The sequence below is a fragment of the Scleropages formosus genome, chromosome 22 (assembly GCF_900964775.1).
Source record: "Scleropages formosus chromosome 22, fSclFor1.1, whole genome shotgun sequence".
NCBI lineage: Eukaryota > Metazoa > Chordata > Actinopteri > Osteoglossiformes > Osteoglossidae > Scleropages > Scleropages formosus.
Genome location: NC_041827.1, coordinates 6,017,599 through 6,039,388, shown reverse-complemented (window position 1 = coordinate 6,039,388; position 21,790 = coordinate 6,017,599). Strand labels below are relative to the sequence as shown.

The following is a 21,790-nucleotide window of genomic DNA, read 5'->3' as shown; positions in this document are numbered from 1 at the left end:
TATGAGAGCTGAATGAACATCTTTTGTAGAGTCAGTCCTCTTAGTTACAGCAGAGGATCTCACTGTCTGAACCTTCCCCTGACCCAAAGTTCATCTTTGTTTCTATAAATAACTCAGGAATAAAAATCACATCCATGGAGAATGATTCATCAGGCATGAATGTTTTATTTCTCTAGGAATGCAGGACTTGTGCAAAGAATGAAGAACCTACAATACAAAAAAAAAAAAAAAAAAAAAAGAGAAAGGAAAATCACTTAATGGCTTGAAGCAGTACAGACAAAACGCCGCTTGATAAACAGTACTATCCAGCAAAGTTCCACTGAATCCTTGGAGAAGCAGTTGATCCACAGTGGAGTTTATTAAGAACATAGTTATATATGATTGTATCTGTATACAAAGCAGTTAAATAGACCAAACAAATTATGCAACATGTGTCCTGCATCATGGGCATTAAGTAAACTGAGCAAACACTTGATTCCCCCCCCCCACATATTAATTCAGAGATATAATAAAGCCTTTTAAATAAATTGTCTAAATATGTGCCGTAAATCAAGCTGTTATTTTCACCACCAAGTTAAAAACAATGCCCTTGGCTTTCGTCAGCACAGGCAGCCTGCTGACACACAGTAAATCGCACAGAACCGAGTCAAAACATTGCACGAACAAGGAGCGTGACCCCATTTATCTTTCCGTCAACCCATGGCATTCAAAGGATTTCGAACAATGGAATTTCTAGTAACTGGTGACGGCGCATATCTGTAAGAGCATGGCAAGAAAACCAGAGCGCTTCCTGTTTGTGGATGGCCTGTGAAATGCCAGCGGCAGTCTGGTGGCAATGCGGGTTGAAAGAAGTTGCGACAAAACATTTCCGCCCTCTTGCTTCAACGCTTATCGCCAGCAGAAGGCAGTTCCGCACTGTTATGCGCGACTGAACCGCAATACTGCAAATTAGGGATGTGTATTAACGGCGGACTATGTCATTTAATACACAACTGCTACCTTCATATGAATTTCTCAAATGAAGGAAGTGCAAAAATTTACAGTCCTTTTACCCCCAAACCTACGACGCTTGCTTGGTATTCGGAATACTGGCTAATGTGGATTTGCTCACATTGGCAAATGGAAGCTCTCCGCGATCAAAACTCGGGTACATCCACCCGTCAGCTACAGTGGTAAGGAAGCAGCATCAACATACGGTTCTTCTGTACAAATGACTCTAGGGTCCAACAGCGGACCCCATTCTGTGCAACACTGCCTGTTAGACACAGCCACTAAACAAGGAATGTTTTCAGTGCATTTTAACCCAGAACTTATGCAGCGCAATATTTTAGTTTGCAAAAAGAGATACATTTCAGATTTAAATTTATATATCACTACAGTATAAGGAGCAGCATCATTTTTGAGGCAGTCTCAATAAAAAGTAATTTGGTAAGCTGTCATTAAAAGTTATTTGATATACTAGAATAAGAGGGAACAGAAAACAATATTGCAGTTCATCATAAAGTAAGGACCTCTGAGGAGGGTGACGACCTAGAATGACATCTGAAAAACAACAGTAATTAAAGGGCTCACGTTCCCAATAAAAAATATAATACAAATGTATTTAGAGACAAGGATGTATACAACCTCCTATTTGTAACTTGTGTTTAAAAAAAAGTTTTTTTTTAAAATCAATATAACACAAGAAAGCTTAAGGCACAGTTTTAGTAGACTAAACTGGAGGCATGTATACATGACATAGAATTTAAAGTTTGTAAACGATGATGTGGCTGAACAGCTTCCACCCAAACACTGAAACAAGAGGTGCTACTGAGGGCTCACTGGATGTGGTCACGGCCACATTTTACCACATGTACAGTACCTCGCTGAGCCTATCTAACCTTTAGCCCTGTGAGACTGCCAGCGTGGACCTTCCTTTAAGAGAGGGGTAAATACCCAACCTCATCCTCCTCCAGTCTGCATAAGCAGTGAGGGCTGGAACGACACATTTCAGTACTAGCTTGCAGTCGGGATGCTGAGGCCTGTGATATGTGGTCCTCTGGAAAGAGCGAATGTAGTCTTGTTACTGGAGGCACCCAGGCTGCTGCTTTTAAAAATTAGCCTTGGCCTCAGACCACAGAACGAGGAAATGCATATCATATCCGTAGCTCAAAAAGGTGCCTGGAGTATCTGTAGGGATTTTAAAGTGCTCATAAGAATTTTTCTGAAGACGTAAGAGAACAGAACTAAAAATTGTCATGATGTACTCCTAACTACAGCAGATACCCAAGGAAGAAGCACTCAGCCAGGGAATCAGAGCACTGATGCGAACCAAGAGTGACGTTTAGAACGTGAAGACCTGCCCTGTAAGGAACCATCAGCAACATTAATGAAAACCCATCAACTATGTCAAATACTTTCAATTACATTGACACACGTGCTACTTTACTCAAAAAAAAATGCAATTTACACATCCTGAGGTTTACATACATTTAGAGCAGTTCTTTGGACCCTAATTATTTTACTAGCATTATAAATAAAACAGAACTGAGATTCTACTGAAGGCACAGCTGGCAACTCCAAGCATCCCTGAATGTAAAATGTCAGAATGTATCTGCCATCAATTATCTACTGGATTTAAAAGGATATTGAAAAAGATTATTTTTAACTATATGCCAGTGTGAAATGGAGTTTTCATTGTTGGCTGAAGAAGCTGCTAATTTCTTCAACTTCTTCGGTGACCAAACCGTCGGAACCAAGAGGAACAAGGTGTCCCGATATTGGCAAGAAGGCATTTCGTGAAGTCATCGTGACCGAGCACATTCAAGTCTATGGTAACTTGAATGCAAGCAGCTTTCTCTTTATCTCTGCGAAAAAAATACAAAAATAAGTACAAAACTGCAAGAAAGAGAAGCCACAATGATGCTGAAATTAAATATTGCGAGAAATGGGCACTGATCAAAGAAGAGGCCAAGAAACCTAAAGAAAAATGAGATGAGACATGACTAGAACTAAGAGGTTACAGTAACACAAGCGCAGATGAAGTTTACCATTATTAAGTGCTATTTAGGTGAGAAGAGAGAAGGTTAGTTGGGGCTGCAGGTCAGAGGACAGTTAACGTTTTATTAAGTTAGCCAAGAGGTGGCTGCTCGCAGCAGGGGGTGGGTACAGCAGCTTATTGGTAATGCATAGTGAGGTGTAGTGTTGGTTAGGATGGCTGGAGTCCTGGTAATGGATTGTGGGTCTGCTGCGGATGGAGGGCATCTGGCATGTGTGTGGAGGGGCGTGGGTCTAGGAGATCAGACCTAACTGTTGAGCTATCTTGTGGTGTCGTGGGCCTATCTCAACGAAAAGAAGGGAGGTACCCACTTGATAACCACAAATGAAATGCCTGCACCCCGTGAGTTGATGTAGTGTTTGGACAGGGTATCAAGCCTCTTAATGCTGAGCCTTGAAGATTTATAATGGCACTGCCCGAAGTTTTCTCTGGGGCTTCATGCGCAAGATAGTGAGGCCGATGGAACTGGGCCTAGTGTGCGGCCCTTGATATAAGCGTGCGGAATGTAACATCTTATCCTGTGTATGTTGAATGACATCTTGTTCAAGGTGACATACAACATCAGCCTTGTACACTAAAGTACTAAGAATGTTGGTCCTTCAATTGCAGGGCGATGGCCCTAAATACTACAATACCTACTGCCCCCAAGACTGGTGAAAAACTTGTATATGACCCATGTTGTGAGGGACTATGTGTTTCTTTGACTATCCAGCACACACAAACTCACTGGTCCTACTGGTACTTTCTGTACTTTTAAAATCTTGCATATGGGCCAAAATGAAGCACCTGTAATAAAGCACAACAGGAGAGGAAATGACACGGACAGGCTCTTACCGGACTAGAATGCAGACTCCGGGAGAGCGCTCGAAAGTGACCGCTGCTGCCTAGACCCCCAGGCTGACCACCCGAGGTCCTCACAGGACTGGACATGGGGCTGTTCCTCAGGGGCCGAACAGGACTTCCACGGGGGCTCCTGGGGGCCCTGCCAGACTTGACGGTGCCCAACTGCTTGGCCCGGGAGCGGTGGGGGCTGCTGGTGTTGCTGTGGGTGCAGTAGGGAGTCTCCAGGTCTTCCAGCCGCTGTGTCAGCGCCAGCTTCTGCTGGATGGCCATGCGCAGCAATGAGTTCAGTGTCTTCTTCTCATCCTCTGCTGCTGCCAGCTGCCTCTGCATCTCATCCAGCTGTATATCGTACTGGTCACATCTAGGAGAACGAGACAAATAAAAGGAGCCAAAAAAAAAAAAAAACACAACAACAACTTTAAATACAACATCCCCAACATGGAAAGTTTCCACATGTGAAAATGTCCACGAATTCAATCCGTCTCAGAATATTTCAGTCTTACAGCAATTATGCAACCAGTCACTGTTTTTACAAGATCTGCTTGGAACAAAAGCACCAGTGGGACACACTATAGTTCTATTTGGTCACAGATCACTTTAGATCTTACTGTCGCTTCTCCTCAAGTTGCAGCCAAGAAGCTGTGCACATCAAGGGATGAAGACACAGTAAGGAGAAACTGCATTGCTAATGAATTCATCTACTAATGACTCCAGCTCTCAGAATAAGGCACCACAATGACTGCTGACAGCAGTAGATGAGCAGAGCGCTACAAGAGAGCTTTCAAGCAAAGCAGAGTTGGACCACATTCAATAATGACATCACACTTCCCATTTTTAATGTAATCGCAGTATGAAAAGGAAACGGTTCAGAAAAGGGAAATAAACACTGAAAGCCATGAGTACATGTTCACACAATGTGTGTCTATGTTAGTGCAGGGACTCCTCTACCACTTTCAAGTGTGGTAGCACCGCCATGCTATAAATAATCAGTTTGCATAATTTGTACATGGAAAAAAATAGCATAACAACATATAAAGCAAATTTTTAAATGTAGTGATTTCATTTAGGCGACGCTTTTCTCCAAAGTGACTAGGACAATTCAGGAAAAGTATCTTGCACAAATAATTAATCAGTTAAGTAGTCAGGAGATGATCCCCATTGAAATCTAATTTTATTCTACCTGTGTAACTTTGGGATAGTGTAGCAATGTCATGGCGGCCCCCATCCGTAAGAGAATTGATAACAAATCTCCATCAATACCTGCCTGTCCTCAGTTCTACTGAAACTCAGGTTACAGTAAAGGGTTCTAGGCTGCCTTAACGTAAACCTACAAGGGTTTGGTCAACATACTGCTGCTCATCTGCTTTTGACCAAAGGGTTCACATCTCTCCAGGATGGCAGCAGGAGCCAACGTGTGTGCAGAAATCGCATCCGACACTGCCCAGCGACGGGCGGGAGTAATCCAATTAGAGGGTCCTGTTGGAGCCATCCAGATACTCGACATCAAGGACTAGACAGCCAGCTTATTCCATAAATGAAGGTCTGATAAAGACAGTCAAAATACGTTGAAGATGTGTACAGCTACAACGATCGGTCTTCTTAAAAGTGAAAGATTATTGGGAAGACCAATGAGAATTTTGATTAAAAGATATTGTAATGGTGTCAGATTTTATAATAATAAGTTACATAAACAGATACTGTACTTGAGCAATTCTGGATTGGTGCCTTGCTCTGATGGACTATACTACAACCTGAACCAGTAACTATTGAGTTACAAGTCCGTGTCCTTAATTGCCCCACTGCCTGTTGTCCTTTACCCTTGGTTCTCTCTCCTCACCTTGAGCATAAGAGTGTAAAACGAAAATACCGCGAGGGAGACAGAAAAAAAAAACTGGTGAATACTGTTACAGACCTGCTGGCGAACAAGACTCGGAGAGAGGAGAAAGTAGCAGCATCCTCCTTGAGGGCTTTAAGTTCGTTCCTCAGCTTCACCATGGTCTCCGACACCATGCTCTTCTCGGTCTCGTACTTGGTCTTAAGGTTATTCGAGGCTACTTCCGCTGTCTGCAGAAGGAAAAACACAATGGCACAGAAACCATGAAGGAGACCACAGCCAGAATATTATGAGAAATCATGTACTGAATTTAACCACCCAAAACAGACACGCAAAAAGGGAAATTTTAGAAGTGTACTCCCTGGTTCACAGTTTACATATGTGCAAAGACTGACTTCAAACATTAGCACCTGTAGTATTCTATACTGCAGTTATGGGCATTACCTAATAAAGATGATTTGTCCCATCATAAGGACAAACCTGACAAAAGTATAAAACCCAATGTTTAATTGTGTAATTTTAAAAACAGATAGTTATATACACACACACACTAAAATTTCCTAGGGAAAAAAAAAGGCATTCAATGCTACAAAAAGATTTATTATGCACATCATAGCTGAAATTACATAATAAAATCTGTAAGGTAGCAATGAAAACTATATAATTATGTTTGGACTAAGTTACTTCTGCATCATGTACTTGCTGTTCATGTGAGCACATGTTGATGCTACAGTGTAACCATGGAAACAGGGGCTCAACTGGGGCACTGAAGAGTAGGAATTTCACAAAAAACGTTTTAATTACACAAAAGAACCAAAAAAAAAAGAGGTGGACACGGTACCTTTAACCAAAGTGGTCTAAAAATACAATTTTATAAAGCAAAAACAATGCACAAGAACAAAAAGAAACAGAACACGAAAGGAAACAGAACAATAATTCCAGAGTCAAAGAGGACAGTGTTTGCACTCCGTGTCCACCCAGGTGGAGGCGTTTGGTTTGCATGAATGTGAAAAGGTATGAGAAACACCTTGAAGGCTATCTTTCAAGTGCAGCCATGGCTTTCACCATGGTTTCGGCTCCTCTCACCTCACACGATGGACAATTTCACGCTGACCACATTTGTTTCTTTGTCATATGTGCATACTTCTGTTTTCTTCATAGGATTAACAGGGCACTGGAAGAGAATCCTGTGCAACTTTTTCGCACCCATAACCCATGTCACTAACACAATTTTAGAAGTCCTAACTAAGACAACAGATCATTAGTGAACTTAGAATTAATGTAGGAACGCAGAGATAAAGTAACCTGTTCAAGTATGAGAAATTCCAGAAAGTTCAGCCCTGAAACACATTTCATGTTGAAGGTGAATGAAGGGAATGTTAATTTCTCAGATGAGGTCCTCAGAGCCTTAACAAGCCTCCAGGACGCCAGTGGGGCTGTACCTGCTTAATGGCCTTCAGAACAGTTCTGAGAGTGGCGATCTGCTCCCTTTTGGTGCTGAGCAGAGACTTGAGCTTCAGCATCTCTTCCAGGAGAGCCTCGGTATCCCGCTCCGTCTCAGGATCTCCCCTCACAGATGAAGCTGGCAAAGATCCCCGCTGGCGGCACAGGTCAAAAGCCACCTGGGGTTTTCAACAGAGACTTACACTGTTAAGGTGTTCATACATTCCCATTCATCCTATGACACATTTATGATGGAGAACGGAACAAGCTCATTACTGTAGGTCATCTAATGCTATGGCAAGTAGTTCCGAAAAACTTTCAGCAGTTATGAATGAGAGAAAGTGGAAGAAACCAACTGTTTTTTTTTTTGCCAAATTAATGACTCGTGGCGGAAATATTACCAGATGTAAAACAACCCACGGATTTTGTAAGTATGGATGGAAGTTAAACAAGTGCTAGTTCCCATGCATCTCAGCTCATGTCACTCTATACAGAGAATATATGGGACAAGGACACTGAGGATGATTTAGAGCTACTCTGGTGAATCTAGTCATGTGACACACGGGAAACTAATAGAGCACATATAAAGTTTGTCGTATTGTTCTGTACAGAGCTGATCTTATTTTTTAGTGCGAAGGATCATACCTGCAGGTGTTTAATTTGGCAGCGGATGACAGCCACCAAATTGCGCACGTTGGTTGGGTCCCGGAAGTCCAGAGTAGGGGATCCAGGGCAACTGCCAGGTCCGGAACCGACAAGCGAGGTGTCGCCGCTGGCCCCGCTGTCAACTTCCGGGCTGTAGAGCACCTTGCCGTAGGGATCAGCAGAGCGGCGCTGGCGCAGGGGTCCATGGTGACGTTGGTGGTGAGGGCGACTCCCAAACCTGGCCCCCTCACGGTAGTAGTCCAGAGTGACGCGGCTGGGCGTGAGATTGCTACAAACGCAGATGTGGTGGTAGAGGTTGGCTAGCTCTTCGGAGAAGGCAAGCAGCTCCTCCTGTGCTACGGTGAGGTGGCCCTCGGAGTCAGTGGCCACCTTCCGGGTGGCCCCAATCTCCTTCTCGAGCTCGAAAATGCGCTCCTGGTCCTGCCGGCTCGATCGGATACACTGGCGGATCTTTTCCGCCAGCTCCTGGGCCTCTGCCCTCCATCGCTCCTTCTCCTGGCGGTATCGGTCCTCCAGAGTGGTGCACCGGGCCTCTGCCTTCTTCACCTCCTCCCGTAACTGCAGAAGTTCCACGCTGGCCGCTTGCATTCGACCCTCTAGGATCTCTGTGCTGATGTCCAGCTCCAAGCCACTCTCAGCTCCATTGTCCTCAGTCACCTGTTCTTCTTGGCTGCCCGTGTCGCCGTGTCCGCCGGTGCCGTCCTTTATATTCTCGCAGCCTTGCGGGGTCTCCGCATGTTGAGAAATCCTACTCGGCTTGCCCTGCTGCTCAGCCAAGGCTCCTCTGGAGATTGCCAGCTGTGTCTGCAAATCCTGTACAGCGCTGGACAAAGCTGACTTGTCCCTCTCTGCCTATATGAGATACACAAAAAGACACATTACTGAGGAGACCAGAAGATACAGCAGATGAGAGGGCATAAAGCAAACACGAGAGGTAATGCATGGAATTCTGGGAGCAGGTGTTATACTGTATGGTGGCTTAAAACAACAGTATAACTTCCATTCTAAAGTAACTGCAAAAACCAGCATACAGGCAAATATTTACACGGGTTTATAAGGAACACTCGAAATGGTAGTCAATCTTGTAAAAGTGGCATTTTAGACCGAGGACAAATATTTCTGAACCATGCATCAGTTAACTGCAAAATATATTCGTCCTCATTTCTGATGAGGATACATGCAACTTCAAAAATTTTTGAACACCACAAAGATGACATATAATATCCAAAAGATCTTATTTCCCTAAATAAGGAATTAAAAATCCTAATTATATACATTAGTGTAAATAAAACTGACATTATTAAAATTGTTTCAAAGGGGAATGATAGCTTCAACTCCACAGAAAGGAATCTGAACCTTTTCAGGCAGAATTTTAAATAAATGCCTTGGGGATTTTTACAGAAACTAATGTGGTGTGTCACAGTCCATCACCAGGTTGTCCAGTGTCAGTCCAATCTGGCTCCTTTACCTGCAGAAGTTGCTGTTTGAGCTTCTGGGTGTCAGAGAGATGCAGCTCACTGAGCAGATCCGACACCAGGCCTGGGGCTGGAGCTCGCAGGACGTCCTCGCCGCCGTGGGGGGCCGCGCACGGCAGGTGTCCATTGATCCCAGAGGTGGTGGGAGACCCGCTAGCATCCTGATCCTCCTGCTCGACCCCGTCCACGGCATCCTCCAAGTGATCGAGGTGGAGCTCCAGGCCACCGGTGCTGTCATAGGGGTGGAGAGCCAGACTTGAGAGCTCCCTACGCAGGCTATTCTTCTGCTCCCTCTCCTCCTTGAGGGCGCCCAGGGCCTCGTCCAGCTGACGTTCTGCGATCTCTCTCAGACGGGCTGCCTCCTCCAGCTGAGCTTTGAGGAGTTCCTCCTCCTCCTGCTTGTGGGTCAGTTCCAGCTTCAGTGTCTCAAACTCCACCTGAGACAGACAGAACCACAGCAGGACAGAGATGGAAATCGGTACAACAGTGTGTGAGAGAAAAGGAATTGCACATAAAGTAAAAAGTAACATTTCTAAAATTAGCTTTTAATACATGGAAATTTCCATTGTGCCATATATCCCAGTAAAACTGACTGGATTACACAGATCAAAAGATGTACGTATTAAGTTTAAAATGAAAAGACCACACTTTCCTTTCTGGGCTGAGACCCTTAGTACACCCCCTACATTCCAGCTTATGGAAAATGAGTTTTATTCCATTTTCCAGCAACTGAATCAGTCAAGGTGGTGTGGGGTTGGCAATACTTAGCTGATAATTCCTCATGTCAAAGTGTTCATACCCACATGCCCCATTTTTCTTGCATAGGTAACTTGTAAAAATGTTTTTTGTCTGCGTTTTCTATTTCATACGAGCCAAAACTGCAATGCGCAGCATCACAGATGCGCAACTGCGCAGATTCACTAATCGGCATGTTATCTGCGCGGTACCTGCATGGGTGAATGAGATTAACCCATTGAGATGACAATGGCATTAATGCCACGCAAGGCGGATAAAGCCAAGTCTGACCTGGTTCTCCTTCAGCACGGAGACCTGCTTTTGCAACGTGATGTTCTCTTCCTCCAGCTCGCTGTTGTCCTGCAGCTGCCGCATCTCCCGGAACTTGTACTCTTTCATCTCCTCCCGGAGGTGCCTTTTCTCTGCTTCCAGACACTCGCACTCCTGAGAACGTAATGGATGCTTTTTAGACTTTTGACGGAAGCAGGATTTGCTTGAGAGAAATACTGCAGCACACGCATTAGAGGACACCATTATCGACAATGGGCTGCACGATGAAAGCGATCTAATTTAATGGAGCTTCGCCTGCAAGCTGTCCTCAGACCTCTTTTCCGCTTCTAGCATAACGGAGCTCCAGCTTGTGCTCATTTATACGCCCCCTGTCCTGTTTGCACTGCTACATATCGAACTGAACATCCACATACACATGGAACACGCGTGTGCTCTTACGCAGAAGTAGGTGAACAAACCCCAGGGCCTTGTAACTTTGTGTGCCGCTCTGCCCTATTCCGCCTTGGTATTGAAACACAGCAGCCGACACAGAAAATAACTGCATCCCGTCACTTAAGATACCCAGTCACACCTTTGCTTCACAACAGAGTAAATCTGAAGTCGCGCAACCCCTACAACGGAGCGTGGCGGTTAGAGCTGCCACCCTCAGGTGTGAATTTGAACCCTCCTACATCTGCAGTACCTTTGAACAAGGCATTTACCTTGAATTGCTGAACTAAAAAAAAAAAAAAAACACCAAGATGCATAAATGCGCAAATAACTGTAGGTTACTTAACAGTCTAAGTCTCTCTAGGGAGAAAAAAAAGCACCACTTAAATAAAATAAAAAAAAGGAAAACGTAGATAATCCAAAAACAAAGCAAGTCCTGCAATCAGATCCCAGCTCTGCAGTGTCTGCAGTTATAACTAAATTTTACTCACAATTAATCTTAATCATAGTCAACAGGGTTGTGTCCAGTTGCGCCTGTGACCGAGATCGCTGCCATTGATTCTTCTTCATAACCACCCATTAAGCTGTTTATTTTATACTAATAATTTCACTTTAATTTAAAGTAAACATTTATGTAGTTATCTGAATAAAACGTGTGGAATAGCTCAGCTCCGGACATGCAATGTAAGATGCAGCCCAAAGGTAGGGTCTGTGTGGGATGAATGAATACGGTCCGACCTCTCCGCTTACTGACATATATAGAATGGTGCTTAAGGACTGAAAAAAGTGAAGCAACAATAAAGAGGTTAGAGGGAAGTAATAACACAGTGCTCTCCATCTGTAGAATGAATTTTCTATTCCTTTCTCTTATTCACTAACACCCCACCACCCTCTACTACATTAGAATAGAATTGCTGGCATACCTTTTTAAAATGAACAACTTTTTTTAATATCAATGAACAGACAATCACATTCCTTCCAGATGCCATTCGGGGCAAATACTGTAACACAAAGAGATGGAATCCGAAAGGAAGATGTGTCTGATGATCCCATGTGTACTGGTTCCCACCTTCTTCAGCTGGCTGGAGAGCACCCCCAGCCTCTCGCTCTCTGCTTGCACGTTGGCCAGCCAGTTACGCGTCTGCCGCAGCTCTGCCGTCACCTCCTCCATCCGCAGGGCCATGGCCGCCTCCTTGTTGGCGGTCTCCTGCAGCAAGCTCTCTTCCCGGCTCTCCCCGTCAGCCGCTGCGCGTTTGTGGCTGCTCACGGAGTCGGCCAGTGCCTGGAGATGGATGAACGAAGACAGGGCGAGAACAAAGAGGAATGACCCCATGAAAAAAAATTAAGAAAATCATAACACTGCAGCACATACCCTAAGTATCTGTGCCTTCTAACTAAACTAAGCAAACACCAGTACATATGTAGTGCTACAAGTACAAAGAAATAAATGTAAAGGGCATAAAGCAAACCATAACAATAGAACAATAAAGACCAAAAACAACAAAACACTTATAATTTCTATAACAATACAAAAATGAAGACTAATCAAGAACACTCCAGTTCAGTCCTCAGGAGATAAATTTGGTAAGACAACAGTGTGTGTGTTTACATATATCACCAAGAGGGTCTTTATCTTCATAATGTATATACGCTGCTCTCTGACTGGTTAAGATGCGAAGAGACTAAAGGTTGGTTGTTTTTTAGTCGAAGTCACAAATATTTATGACATAAAATACACGTCAAACCATATTTTGATTAACACCTGAAGCTGCAGCAGAAGCCTTTTCTTCAATATCTTTGTGTTTCTGTTCCAGCAGAATGATGTAACTAATAGTAAGAATTCAAGCAGAGTGAAGAGTTGACCCCAACGTTCCAAAGCCCAATGAAAATGTAAATAAATTGAAATAAGTCATGATTGAAGCTCCAGACAGCAGTCACTGTTGCTGAGAACTCGGGAAAAGAGTTACTTCAACCATGGCCCATCCGTCAAGGAAAAAAGAACTGAAAGTCTAAATGTAGGAACGGTAAAATCCGCAAAATAATCTCCAACCCAGCAGACTCACGAAATCTCAAAAATGTTCTGAAACCCAAGCGGTTAAAAAAAGTGCAAGGCTTTTTTTTAAAATTAATGACCGCTGCTAGCGAAAATACACAACAGTTTAAACACGAACATTTCAGTTCCTCCAACAAAAATACATGCCCATAACACTGAGAAATAAGGACGCAGAAGCTTTGTTCTGAATATAAATCTCACTACCAGGAGTGGCCTGCTTTAATGCACTGATTTTTTTTTTTTCCTCCTTTCTTTCACTCTCTCATATTTTGCTAACCTCTTTGAGCTGCTGAAGCTCCTGCTTCAGGCTCTCGTGCTCCTCCTCCAGCTGGCCGTGCCCGAGCTTCAGTGCAGCGTTCTCCTCCAGCACTGCGAGGCCATAGCGCGCCGCCTGCAGCTTCTCCTCGTTGGCCTCTTGCAGCTCCAGACTCAGCCGCTCCACTTCGGCTCGCAGGGCCCCGTCGCCGTCTTCCCCCTCGTCCAGCATGGCGGCACCCCCGCTGGCCCAGCCGGACCGCTGCCGATGAGCGCAAGCGTCACTTCGGCTCTCCGTCGGCCATCCTCCACGCTGGACAAAGTAGGAAACGGCGCAGCTGATATCAGGTTACCATAAAAGCAACAACTGTCAATGTAAGCGGTCGTCTTGGACCGTGAACCAACAGACTCCCTTTTTTAATCTCCCACAAAAAAACAAACAGTCATGGAAGTTTTACCTTACTTTTCCTTAATAGAAAGTGAAACTGGGTATTATACAACTTCGGCTGGGAATTGAAACTCAAGAGACCGAAACAAAGAACTGTGAACATCATGTCCACATTGGACAATAAGTCAACTTACATATTTATCTGACACTTTTCTCGAAAGCAACTTACAATGTTAATGTACCTACAATTACTTACCCATTTATACAGCTGAGTAATTTTACTGGAGCAACTGTGGGTAAGTACCTTGCTCAAGGGTACAACAGCAGGAGGTGGGATTTGAAGCAGCAACTTATGGGTCCAAAGACAGCAGTTCTAACTACTCTGGTAGCCCTTTCTTATCTAAGAGTTCCGTATTTCTGGGTAAATGTTACTCCCGTCGTGTTTTGTAAGGAAAAGGGAAAAAACTGAATATAATAAGCACATGATTATGGGGAAAACACAGCTCAAATTTGAAGGGGCTGTCAAAGTCCCTACTCACGTGTGTGTAGTTAAAGCACAACTAAAATAAAATATCACAGCTGGAGTAGGAAAGCTGGAAATAGCACTTCTGGCTCAGTGCAGAGTAGGAGAGGTCCTTATTTGCGCTGTAAAAAACCCTGCAGCGCTCAAGTTGGAAAATTAAACATCTTTGTCCATAAACAATAAATCACTGCTGTCCCCACGCACAATACTGCGGTTTTACACCGAGTGAGGCCGCCTGATCCGGTCTCGGGGCACCGGCTGCACCCAAGCCGGGGGATCAATGTACTTTTCCAATTTTAAGACCACGACTAGGACCCAAGAGGGACTGCTGGGGGGGTCAAACTGGACTTCCTGAGAGGGTGGGGTGGAGAGAAAGGGCAAAGGAGCGAATCCTTTAAGCCTATTACGGTCGCAAAACAGTTAGTCGAGACGGGTCAGACGGGTCATGTGAGCCCTGCACAAATAATTAGCCAGGAATTCAGGAGCGAAAACAAGATCGCAACTCCGGATCGTCACAATCAGGCCCGAGTTTAAAAGCGACACAAAACCGCACATCAACATCCGACCAGAGTTCGACAGAGAATCGCCCTACATGACATGATGATGTGGGACCGAACGAAGCAGCCGCTCCTTAACCGTCGGACACTGTGTGACTGTGCTGCGCTGTACTGTACTTTTACACGATTTTACAGCGATCTCACCGATCATACTAGTCATCTTCTGCACAGTGTAGAGGCAATAAAACGCTAAACAGTGAAATACCACTAATATAATTCACTTATTTCTTTTATTCTTATAAAATACTATGAGCGGGAGAACACATGTAAGCTACATCACATGACATGATGATGCCATACAGTTTGTAAAACTAGAAACCCGACCAGAAAAATACTTGTGTTTGCAGTCTTGGCGATAAAGACCGTTGAAAAAAGGCAAAACGACCGGTAATAGAGAGAAAAACTCGCAACAAACATATGACAATCGGCTGCATGCTGCCGGCAGCTGTCTTACCCGCGTTATTTATTACAGCAGTAAGTTCATAAATTCCCCATCATTTTCAAGGCGCATAACAATTATTTGGTTTAAAGCTCTTAATCGGGATCTTAAAATAATTTCCTCTAAGTTTTACTACACTATTCCACTCGATTTTGATAAGGTGAAACAAAAACCAAAGTATTCCGAACCTCTCTTACCGTCGGACTTTAAACGCCGATTCCGAAGACTCGGCGATTCAGCGCGAACGGCGTGTCCAGGAAGAAGGCGAAAGACCGCCCCTTGGTCGCCTAGCAACACCAAATCAGTTTGTAGGAACGTGTCCCGGAAGAAGGCGAAGGACCGCCCCCTCACGTTCCAACTAATACGTTGACGTCACGCAGATCCGCGCTCTGTTAAGTGCGGCATATGTTGCCCTTTAGCCTTGGCAAATAATGCTGATATACATTGTAATGACCATTCCTGGTAGATTTTGTACTACATATTGTAACGGCGCTGAGGGGAGCTGAAATAGCTCCGTGTAAAAAGCTCTTATTAGTGTTCATGTCTCTACATAGTTGGAGTTCTGTGATTGGTTGTTTTACGTTACGTACAGTTTGTTACGGGGGGTTCTGGGTATTTCTAAGGGTGGTCCCTTCGTAAACCTTTGTTCGCGGTAGGGGGGCTGGAAATGACCCAGCGGAATTCCTTACCGCACTGTATCATTTGTGCAAAGACACGTGCTGTATATAAAGATTCTGTTCCTTTTACTTAGTCTGTTTCCAGTAGCACCATGGGGGGACGCTGCAATACTGATGTTGTAGAAATTACACAGTGAAGCGCTTAAAATACTACAGCCATGCGACCAGAAATGAAGGGATTCATCTCGCTAGTACATCTTAGCAGTCAATTGCCACTAACTAAGAGAAGTTGCGATATAATTTAGTTGCAGAGAATGTATTCTATGTTGTAGTTTTTAAGTTACGTTTTTTAATGTCGAGAGTATTGTTTAGCCCCTTCCTTCCACTAAGGTTATTTTAAGAACACGGGTATTCTGAAATAGAGAAAATGAAACTTAACTTACAGTGGTCCAGAGGTTAACACTTATATGTACTTGTGAGGAACTCAGATAAACCGTTGTGGTTTATTTCTTCGAATGCATGCAGCAGCATGTTTCTTTGTAGTTTGTAAATGTTTACCCTAAGTCGCCCACTTTATTTATCGAATTCAGGCCAGGCAGCTCAAAATGTGAATGATGTTAACTTGTGTTGCATGAAAATATTAACAAAAATATAAACGTTAAAGGCAGTTCACTTAGCGCGTGTCCGTTTTCTTTCCGATTTTAGCTTTTTTTTTTTTTTTTTTTTTTTTTGCTTTACGCAGCGCCTAATGCCGAAAGAATCTTATAACTGATTGGTTAGTAGAATAAGCCGTGTTTGGATTGGTCATCTGTAAATCAGTAATGTTTTTTCTGTTTGTATATGATTGGCTGAAAAATTGAAGCGAACGCGCGGATTGGTCACTTGTCAGTGTGCATCGCCCCTCCAGACATCAATCCTTTTCTAGGTTTTTAGCCGCTAAGTGTAACGTACTGCGAACCGAAGAAGCGGAATAGTACAAATGTGGAGAGAGAGCCATGAAGATTGTCACTTGGAACATTAATGGCATTCGAGCTTTCAAAGGCGGAGTTAAGAAGGCGTTGGATGTGTTGGACGCTGACATTGTGTGTCTGCAGGAGACCAAAGTGACAAGTAAGCAGCAGCACGACGAGGCGGACAGGGGTCCAGAGTTCATTGCTGAAGATCATCATCATCATGTTATGTAGCGAACTCAGAGACTGAGAGAGAAATGCTCTAGTGCATTGGTAATGTAATATCTGAAAAGTAATCGAGGGGTTATCTGGTAGGCTAGAGGAGTGGGAAATCATGGCAGTAGGAGCTCACTAGCTAATTGCTAGCTAACACTGACAGACGAGACGGGCTCGCGGAGAACACGTGTAGAGCGAACGGTATTTTCAGCTGCCTGGTGCGTAATGATTCATGACTCTGACTGCATTATCGTGTGCAAGATCATGCAATAAACATGACAGCTGACAGCAGTGGCCTGGTTTTCCGTGTTAGGGGTACAGCCCTGACTGATCGGGACGGGATGAGTTAGCAACGTCGTGCAGGAGCGAATTTAGGTTGTGTGACGCGGAGGCACGGCGGGTAGCGCTGGTGCCTCGCGGATCTGGGTCTCTGGTTTCGGATCTGGGTTCAGATTCGGCTCAGTCCGTGTGGAGTTTGCATGAGTGTTTCCCCAAAGTCCCAAGATGTGCGCGGAAGAGGGCGAAGATAAACCACTTCTGTGTCCGAAGTGGCCCTTGCCTTGTCGTAGCCCACCATAATGTCATACACCAGAGCATCATCCGTAATTTCATTATCTGCTTGTCCTGAGCAGGGTCATGGTGATTCAGAGCCTATCCTCAACAGTGAAAGGCTGAGGGGGGAGAGCACCTTGGGCAGGATGTTAGTCCATCGCAGGGTAGCGCCACACACCAGGGCAATTTAGAGTTGCCAATCCCACTGAACTGCATGTGTTTGATAGTAGAGTAACTAATTTAGGGGTTTCTGTACAGCGAATTGGGGGGAATGGTGGCGCAGTGGGTTTGACCAGGTCCTGCTCTCTGGGAGGTCTGGGGCTCGAGTCCCGCTTGGGGTGCCTTATGATGGACTGGCATCCCCTCCGGGGTGTGTCGTCCCCCCCCCCCCCCCCCCCCTCCTCCAGCCTTGCGCCCTGTGTTGCCGGGTTAGGCTCTGGTTTGCCACAACCCAGCTTGGGACATGTGGTTTCAGTCAGTGTGTGTGTGTGTGTGTGTACAGCGAATGGTGACTTTGTATTTTACAGTGTCATCGGTTACTTTCTGATTCCTCTTGTCCAATTTTTTGAAAAAGCCAAAGAATGCCATAAGAAGCACTATGTGAATTTGACTACCGAACAGTCTATAATCGTGTTGACCATGTTTAAATGATTAATGTACTCAGGAAACTAAGACTATCCAAGTTTTCAATCATTTACATTTATTTATTTAGCAGTTGCTTTTTCTACAAAGCAACTTCCAATGAACTCTATGTAAGTGTTACCAGCCCACACACCTTATTCAACAAGGTGACTTACACTGCTAGATACATTACTTACACTGGGTCACTCATCCATACATCAGTGGAACACACTCTCTTTCTGTCACTCACACAGTATGGGTGAACCTGAACAGCATGTATTTGGACTGTGGGAGGAAACCAGAGCACCCGGAGGGAACCCACGCAGACAAAGGGAGAACATGCAAAGTCCACACAGACTGAACAGGGATCGAACCCATGTTCTCTTGCACCACTCAAGCTGTGAGACAGCAGTGCTGCTCATTGTGCCACTGTGCCACCCATCATCTTTGAGAAGACTGCACTGAACAGGAGGTGGCAGTTAGAACAGGGTGAAAAGCGATGGTGTCCATGTGGCCAAGGAGTAAGATATGACCGCATAGTTAAAACTGAGCTTTGAAACATGGTGAATTATATAGTTGTTACCTATTAGTGTTCTTAACCTGAGTTTTTGTATGTTGTAGGAGACCTGTTGGATGAGAGAACTGCGATTGTAGAGGGGTATAACTCATATTTCAGCTTCAGTAGAGGACGCAGTGGGTATTCAGGTGAGCGCAAGTCTGCCTATAGTATCTTTCCCGACTCGTGGCTCGTTGGATACTTCGTCATCGTTCGAAGTCACGGAAAGTCCATTGAAGCACCTCTTAAGCTCTCTGTAGTATAGTTCATCTGTAAATAATCACTGATGTTATCACAGAAATGCCATTTTTGCAATTAACGATGTGTCTGTACCAGGGTAAATACATATGTGAGATCTGGAGAATATGTGCATTTTCCTGATGTTTCAACTTTCACAATCAACAGGGGTAGCGACGTTTTGCAAAGACAGTGCCACCCCTGTAGCTGCGGAAGAGGGACTTACAGGCCTGCTTACCAGCCATGATGGTGCTGTGGGGTGCTATGGCGACCAGAACGGTTTTTCTGCCGAGGAGCTCCAGCTGTTGGACAATGAGGGAAGGGCTGTGATCACACAACATAAAGTAAAGTAAGAATTTAGGGAGGCGCTGTGTCCTTTTCCACCAAAACTTCCCGTTCAAATGGTAACGTGGTAAATATCAGGAATGAGGAAATGCCACGCCGATAACCCAAAACCAGCTTCGGAATTTAAAAATAACAGCCGACAACTGTCAAGTCTAGAGATTGTCATCCAGATGGCTGAGTGAAACACTTTTCAATTGCATAATAAACCAAAATCAAACCTCTAAATGCGGTCTGCTTATTATTGCTATTATTACAATTGACATCTGTGCTTAATCTGTTTTGCAAAGAATTAAAACAATATCATACTCGCATTTCTGGGTTAGGTGAAACGTATCGATTCCTCAGCTGGACTCTCCGTTGGACAGCAGATTGAACACAGCGTGTCTGATGAAAAACGTCCCTGACGATGAGCCGATCCTTGTTTAAGAAGGATCAGGAAGTCATGAACATTAGTAATAATGCAAAAAAATGTGACTCGTGCTCTTCGCTATAGCGGATAACTAAATTGCTCCACACGGGGACTCTGGCTGCAGTACAATATTCTATATTGATCGCCCTCAATAAGTGTCCGTAAGGCAGCGGATACATTCCCCGCCCTTCGTCGAAATGCCCGTCTCTGTTTCAGTGCTGGAATTTACCTGGTGTTTTCGTGTCGCTGCGTTACCTTCAGGTGCGAGGACTCCGAGGAGACCTTGACTGTGCTGAACGTGTACTGCCCACGGGCCGATCCCGAAAAACCCGAGCGTAAACAGTTCAAGCTGCACTTCTACAGGTTGCTTCAGGCACGAGCCGAAGCTATTTTGGAATCGGGGAGGTGACTATCCCGCGAACGTTTGGGTCGGATCTCGGTTTTACACCTTTCTTCGTAAGTTGACGCTGTCTCTCTCTCCCGCTTTTGTGCTTAGCCACGTGATTGTGTTGGGCGACATTAACACCTCCCACAAGCCAATAGACCACTGTGACCCAGCTGATGTTGTAAGTGTCCGTTTCAGAATTCAGAAAACATGAATGACGTGTGAAGAGGTTGTAACTGGAGGTGTAAAACTAACCCTTTCTCAACTTCACAGTAGCTGGAGGTGTAAGGACTTAAAGCTTTAATTGTGTTTTTTTTTTTTTATATATAAATATTTTCCGTGTTTTTCATCTCATTCAGGAAAATTTTCAGGACCATCCTGGAAGGAAATGGTTGAACAGCTTCCTTATTGGAGAATGTAAGGAGGAGAGCTGTAGCAACGTTGAGGAAGATGAAGAGGCTCACCAAGTGTCTCAGACACATGGGAGCGGGGGAAGATTCGTAGACACCTTCCGCTATTTCCACCCGACCCGTTCCAACGCCTTCACTTGCTGGTCCACCCTCACCGGAGCTCGGCAGACAAACTACGGCACAAGAATCGATTACATCTTTGCCGACCGCGTGCTGGTTGAGACCCGGTTCCTGGAGGCTGACATCATGCCAGAGGTGGAGGGGTCAGACCATTGCCCGGTTCAGGGACACCTGCGCTGCATCCAGGTGCCCGGCTCGAAGTGCCCGCCGCTGTGCACTCGCTACCTGCCGGAGTTCGCGGGTAAGCAACAGAAACTGTCTCGTTTTCTGGTCAAGGTGGACCAGCAGGCTTCTCGAGGCTCCACGGACTCCCTGCCTAGTTCCCAAGAATCGGGGGAAACGTGTGAAAACCAAAATCCTGTCGAAAGCTTCAGTTGTGGGAAACGCAAAGGATTAATGCCAGAACCTTCCGCATCCAAAAGCAAAAAAAGCAAAACAAAAAGGTGCACGGGAAAGCCTCAGGGGAACCTTCTGGAGTTTTTCAAACCCAAACCTGACCGGGCTGCGCTGCCGTCTTTGAACGACTGCGGACGCGGATCGAAAAGTTCGGGCCCGGCTCACCCTCTGAGCCTTGGGGATGCGACCCTTAACAAGCTAGATCCCGCTGTGGGGGGAGGAGGAGGACACAATGGGGCCAATAGGACGCGAGACACAGGGGAGGAGGAACCGCTCCGTGGCGGTACCGCGCTCGAGGAAGACGGATGCGGGAGTTCGGCAAACCGCAAAGCCCTCCCCTTAGAGGAAGATGGAGGCGCCGGGTCCTCTGCGGCCGGGGGGTCCTTGGGATTTTGGAAGTCGGTGTTGCGTGGCCCGCCGCAGCCCCCGCTGTGCAAGGTGCATCAAGAGCCGTGCGTCCTAAGAACCGTCAAGAAGGCAGGAGCGAATATGGGCCGCCAGTTCTTCGTGTGCGCCCGGCCGCAGGGCCATGCCTCCAATCCCCAGGCTCGCTGTAACTTCTTTGCCTGGGTGGATAAAGGCAAATAAGGGGTCGGTGGTGCACCGCAGCATCTGCTGGTCACAGAATCTGGGGCGCGCAGTACGGGAATACTAAGAAGGCTGCAGAAAATTCAATGTTGTGTATATGTAAAATACTTTTTTTTTTTTTTTCCACTTGTCTGTGTATGTAAATAATAATAATAAATTTGTCTTACTGTAATTTTTCTTTTTTTTTTTTTTTTTACTACTTGGGGGGTGTGTATGTGGGTGTGACGTGGCATGAAGTTTAATGTTTCCAAACGATTTTCTCGAGATTTTAGTTTCTGTGTAGTCCTTACCGAATAGTTTTCTAGAAATAAAGGATATCTTTTTGATGTCTCGCCAGTTTTTTTTGTTTCCTGCTTTTGTTAAAATCTTGAACGTGCCAAAAACCTTTCAGGGTTGATGACAGTGGGGTTGAAGTTTTTT

The 21,790-nt window shown here is 45.0% G+C and overlaps 2 protein-coding genes across 3 annotated transcripts; one reads left to right on the top strand and one right to left on the bottom strand.

Annotated features, from left to right (window-relative positions):
- Positions 1 to 156: 156 nt before the first annotated feature.
- Positions 157 to 15,237, bottom strand: LOC108918582 (protein bicaudal D homolog 2). Of its 2 annotated transcripts, none has more exons than XM_018726017.2 (10): positions 15,166 to 15,237; positions 13,084 to 13,374; positions 11,823 to 12,035; positions 10,325 to 10,477; positions 9,292 to 9,735; positions 7,803 to 8,675; positions 7,157 to 7,336; positions 5,793 to 5,944; positions 3,872 to 4,241; positions 157 to 2,846 (listed from the first exon to the last, which is right to left on the bottom strand). In XM_018726017.2, exons 2-10 carry the CDS (start codon positions 13,291 to 13,293, stop codon positions 2,841 to 2,843), a joined length of 2,601 nt encoding a protein of 866 aa, XP_018581533.2. In that variant the 5' UTR covers positions 13,294 to 13,374; positions 15,166 to 15,237; the 3' UTR covers positions 157 to 2,840. The 2 variants fall into 2 exon arrangements, with proteins under 2 accessions (XP_018581533.2, XP_018581534.2); XM_018726018.2 differs by having other exon boundaries at positions 15,157 to 15,218.
- Positions 15,238 to 16,441: 1,204 nt separating this feature from the next.
- Positions 16,442 to 21,496, top strand: apex2 (APEX nuclease (apurinic/apyrimidinic endonuclease) 2). Its single transcript, XM_018725558.2, has 6 exons — positions 16,442 to 16,695; positions 18,546 to 18,629; positions 18,886 to 19,066; positions 19,733 to 19,876; positions 19,968 to 20,037; positions 20,216 to 21,496. The coding sequence occupies exons 1-6, from the start codon at positions 16,581 to 16,583 to the stop codon at positions 21,368 to 21,370; spliced, it is 1,749 nt and encodes a 582-aa protein (XP_018581074.2). The 5' UTR covers positions 16,442 to 16,580; the 3' UTR covers positions 21,371 to 21,496.
- Positions 21,497 to 21,790: the final 294 nt, after the last annotated feature.

Coding starts and splice junctions, on each gene's coding strand:
- LOC108918582 (XM_018726017.2), bottom strand. CDS start 13,293: ATGCTGGACGAGGGGGAAGACGGCGACGGGGCCCTGCGAGCCGAAGTG. Junction 10,478..11,822: donor TCTCCAGCCAGCTGAAGAAG/GTGGGAACCAGT, acceptor TTACGTTCTCAG/GAGTGCGAGTGTCTGGAAGC. Junction 5,945..7,156: donor TTCTGAAGGCCATTAAGCAG/GTACAGCCCCAC, acceptor TTCCTTCTGCAG/ACAGCGGAAGTAGCCTCGAA.
- apex2 (XM_018725558.2), top strand. CDS start 16,581: ATGAAGATTGTCACTTGGAACATTAATGGCATTCGAGCTTTCAAAGGC. Junction 19,067..19,732: donor ATCACACAACATAAAGTAAA/GTAAGAATTTAG, acceptor CGTTACCTTCAG/GTGCGAGGACTCCGAGGAGA. Junction 19,877..19,967: donor GCTATTTTGGAATCGGGGAG/GTGACTATCCCG, acceptor TTTTGTGCTTAG/CCACGTGATTGTGTTGGGCG.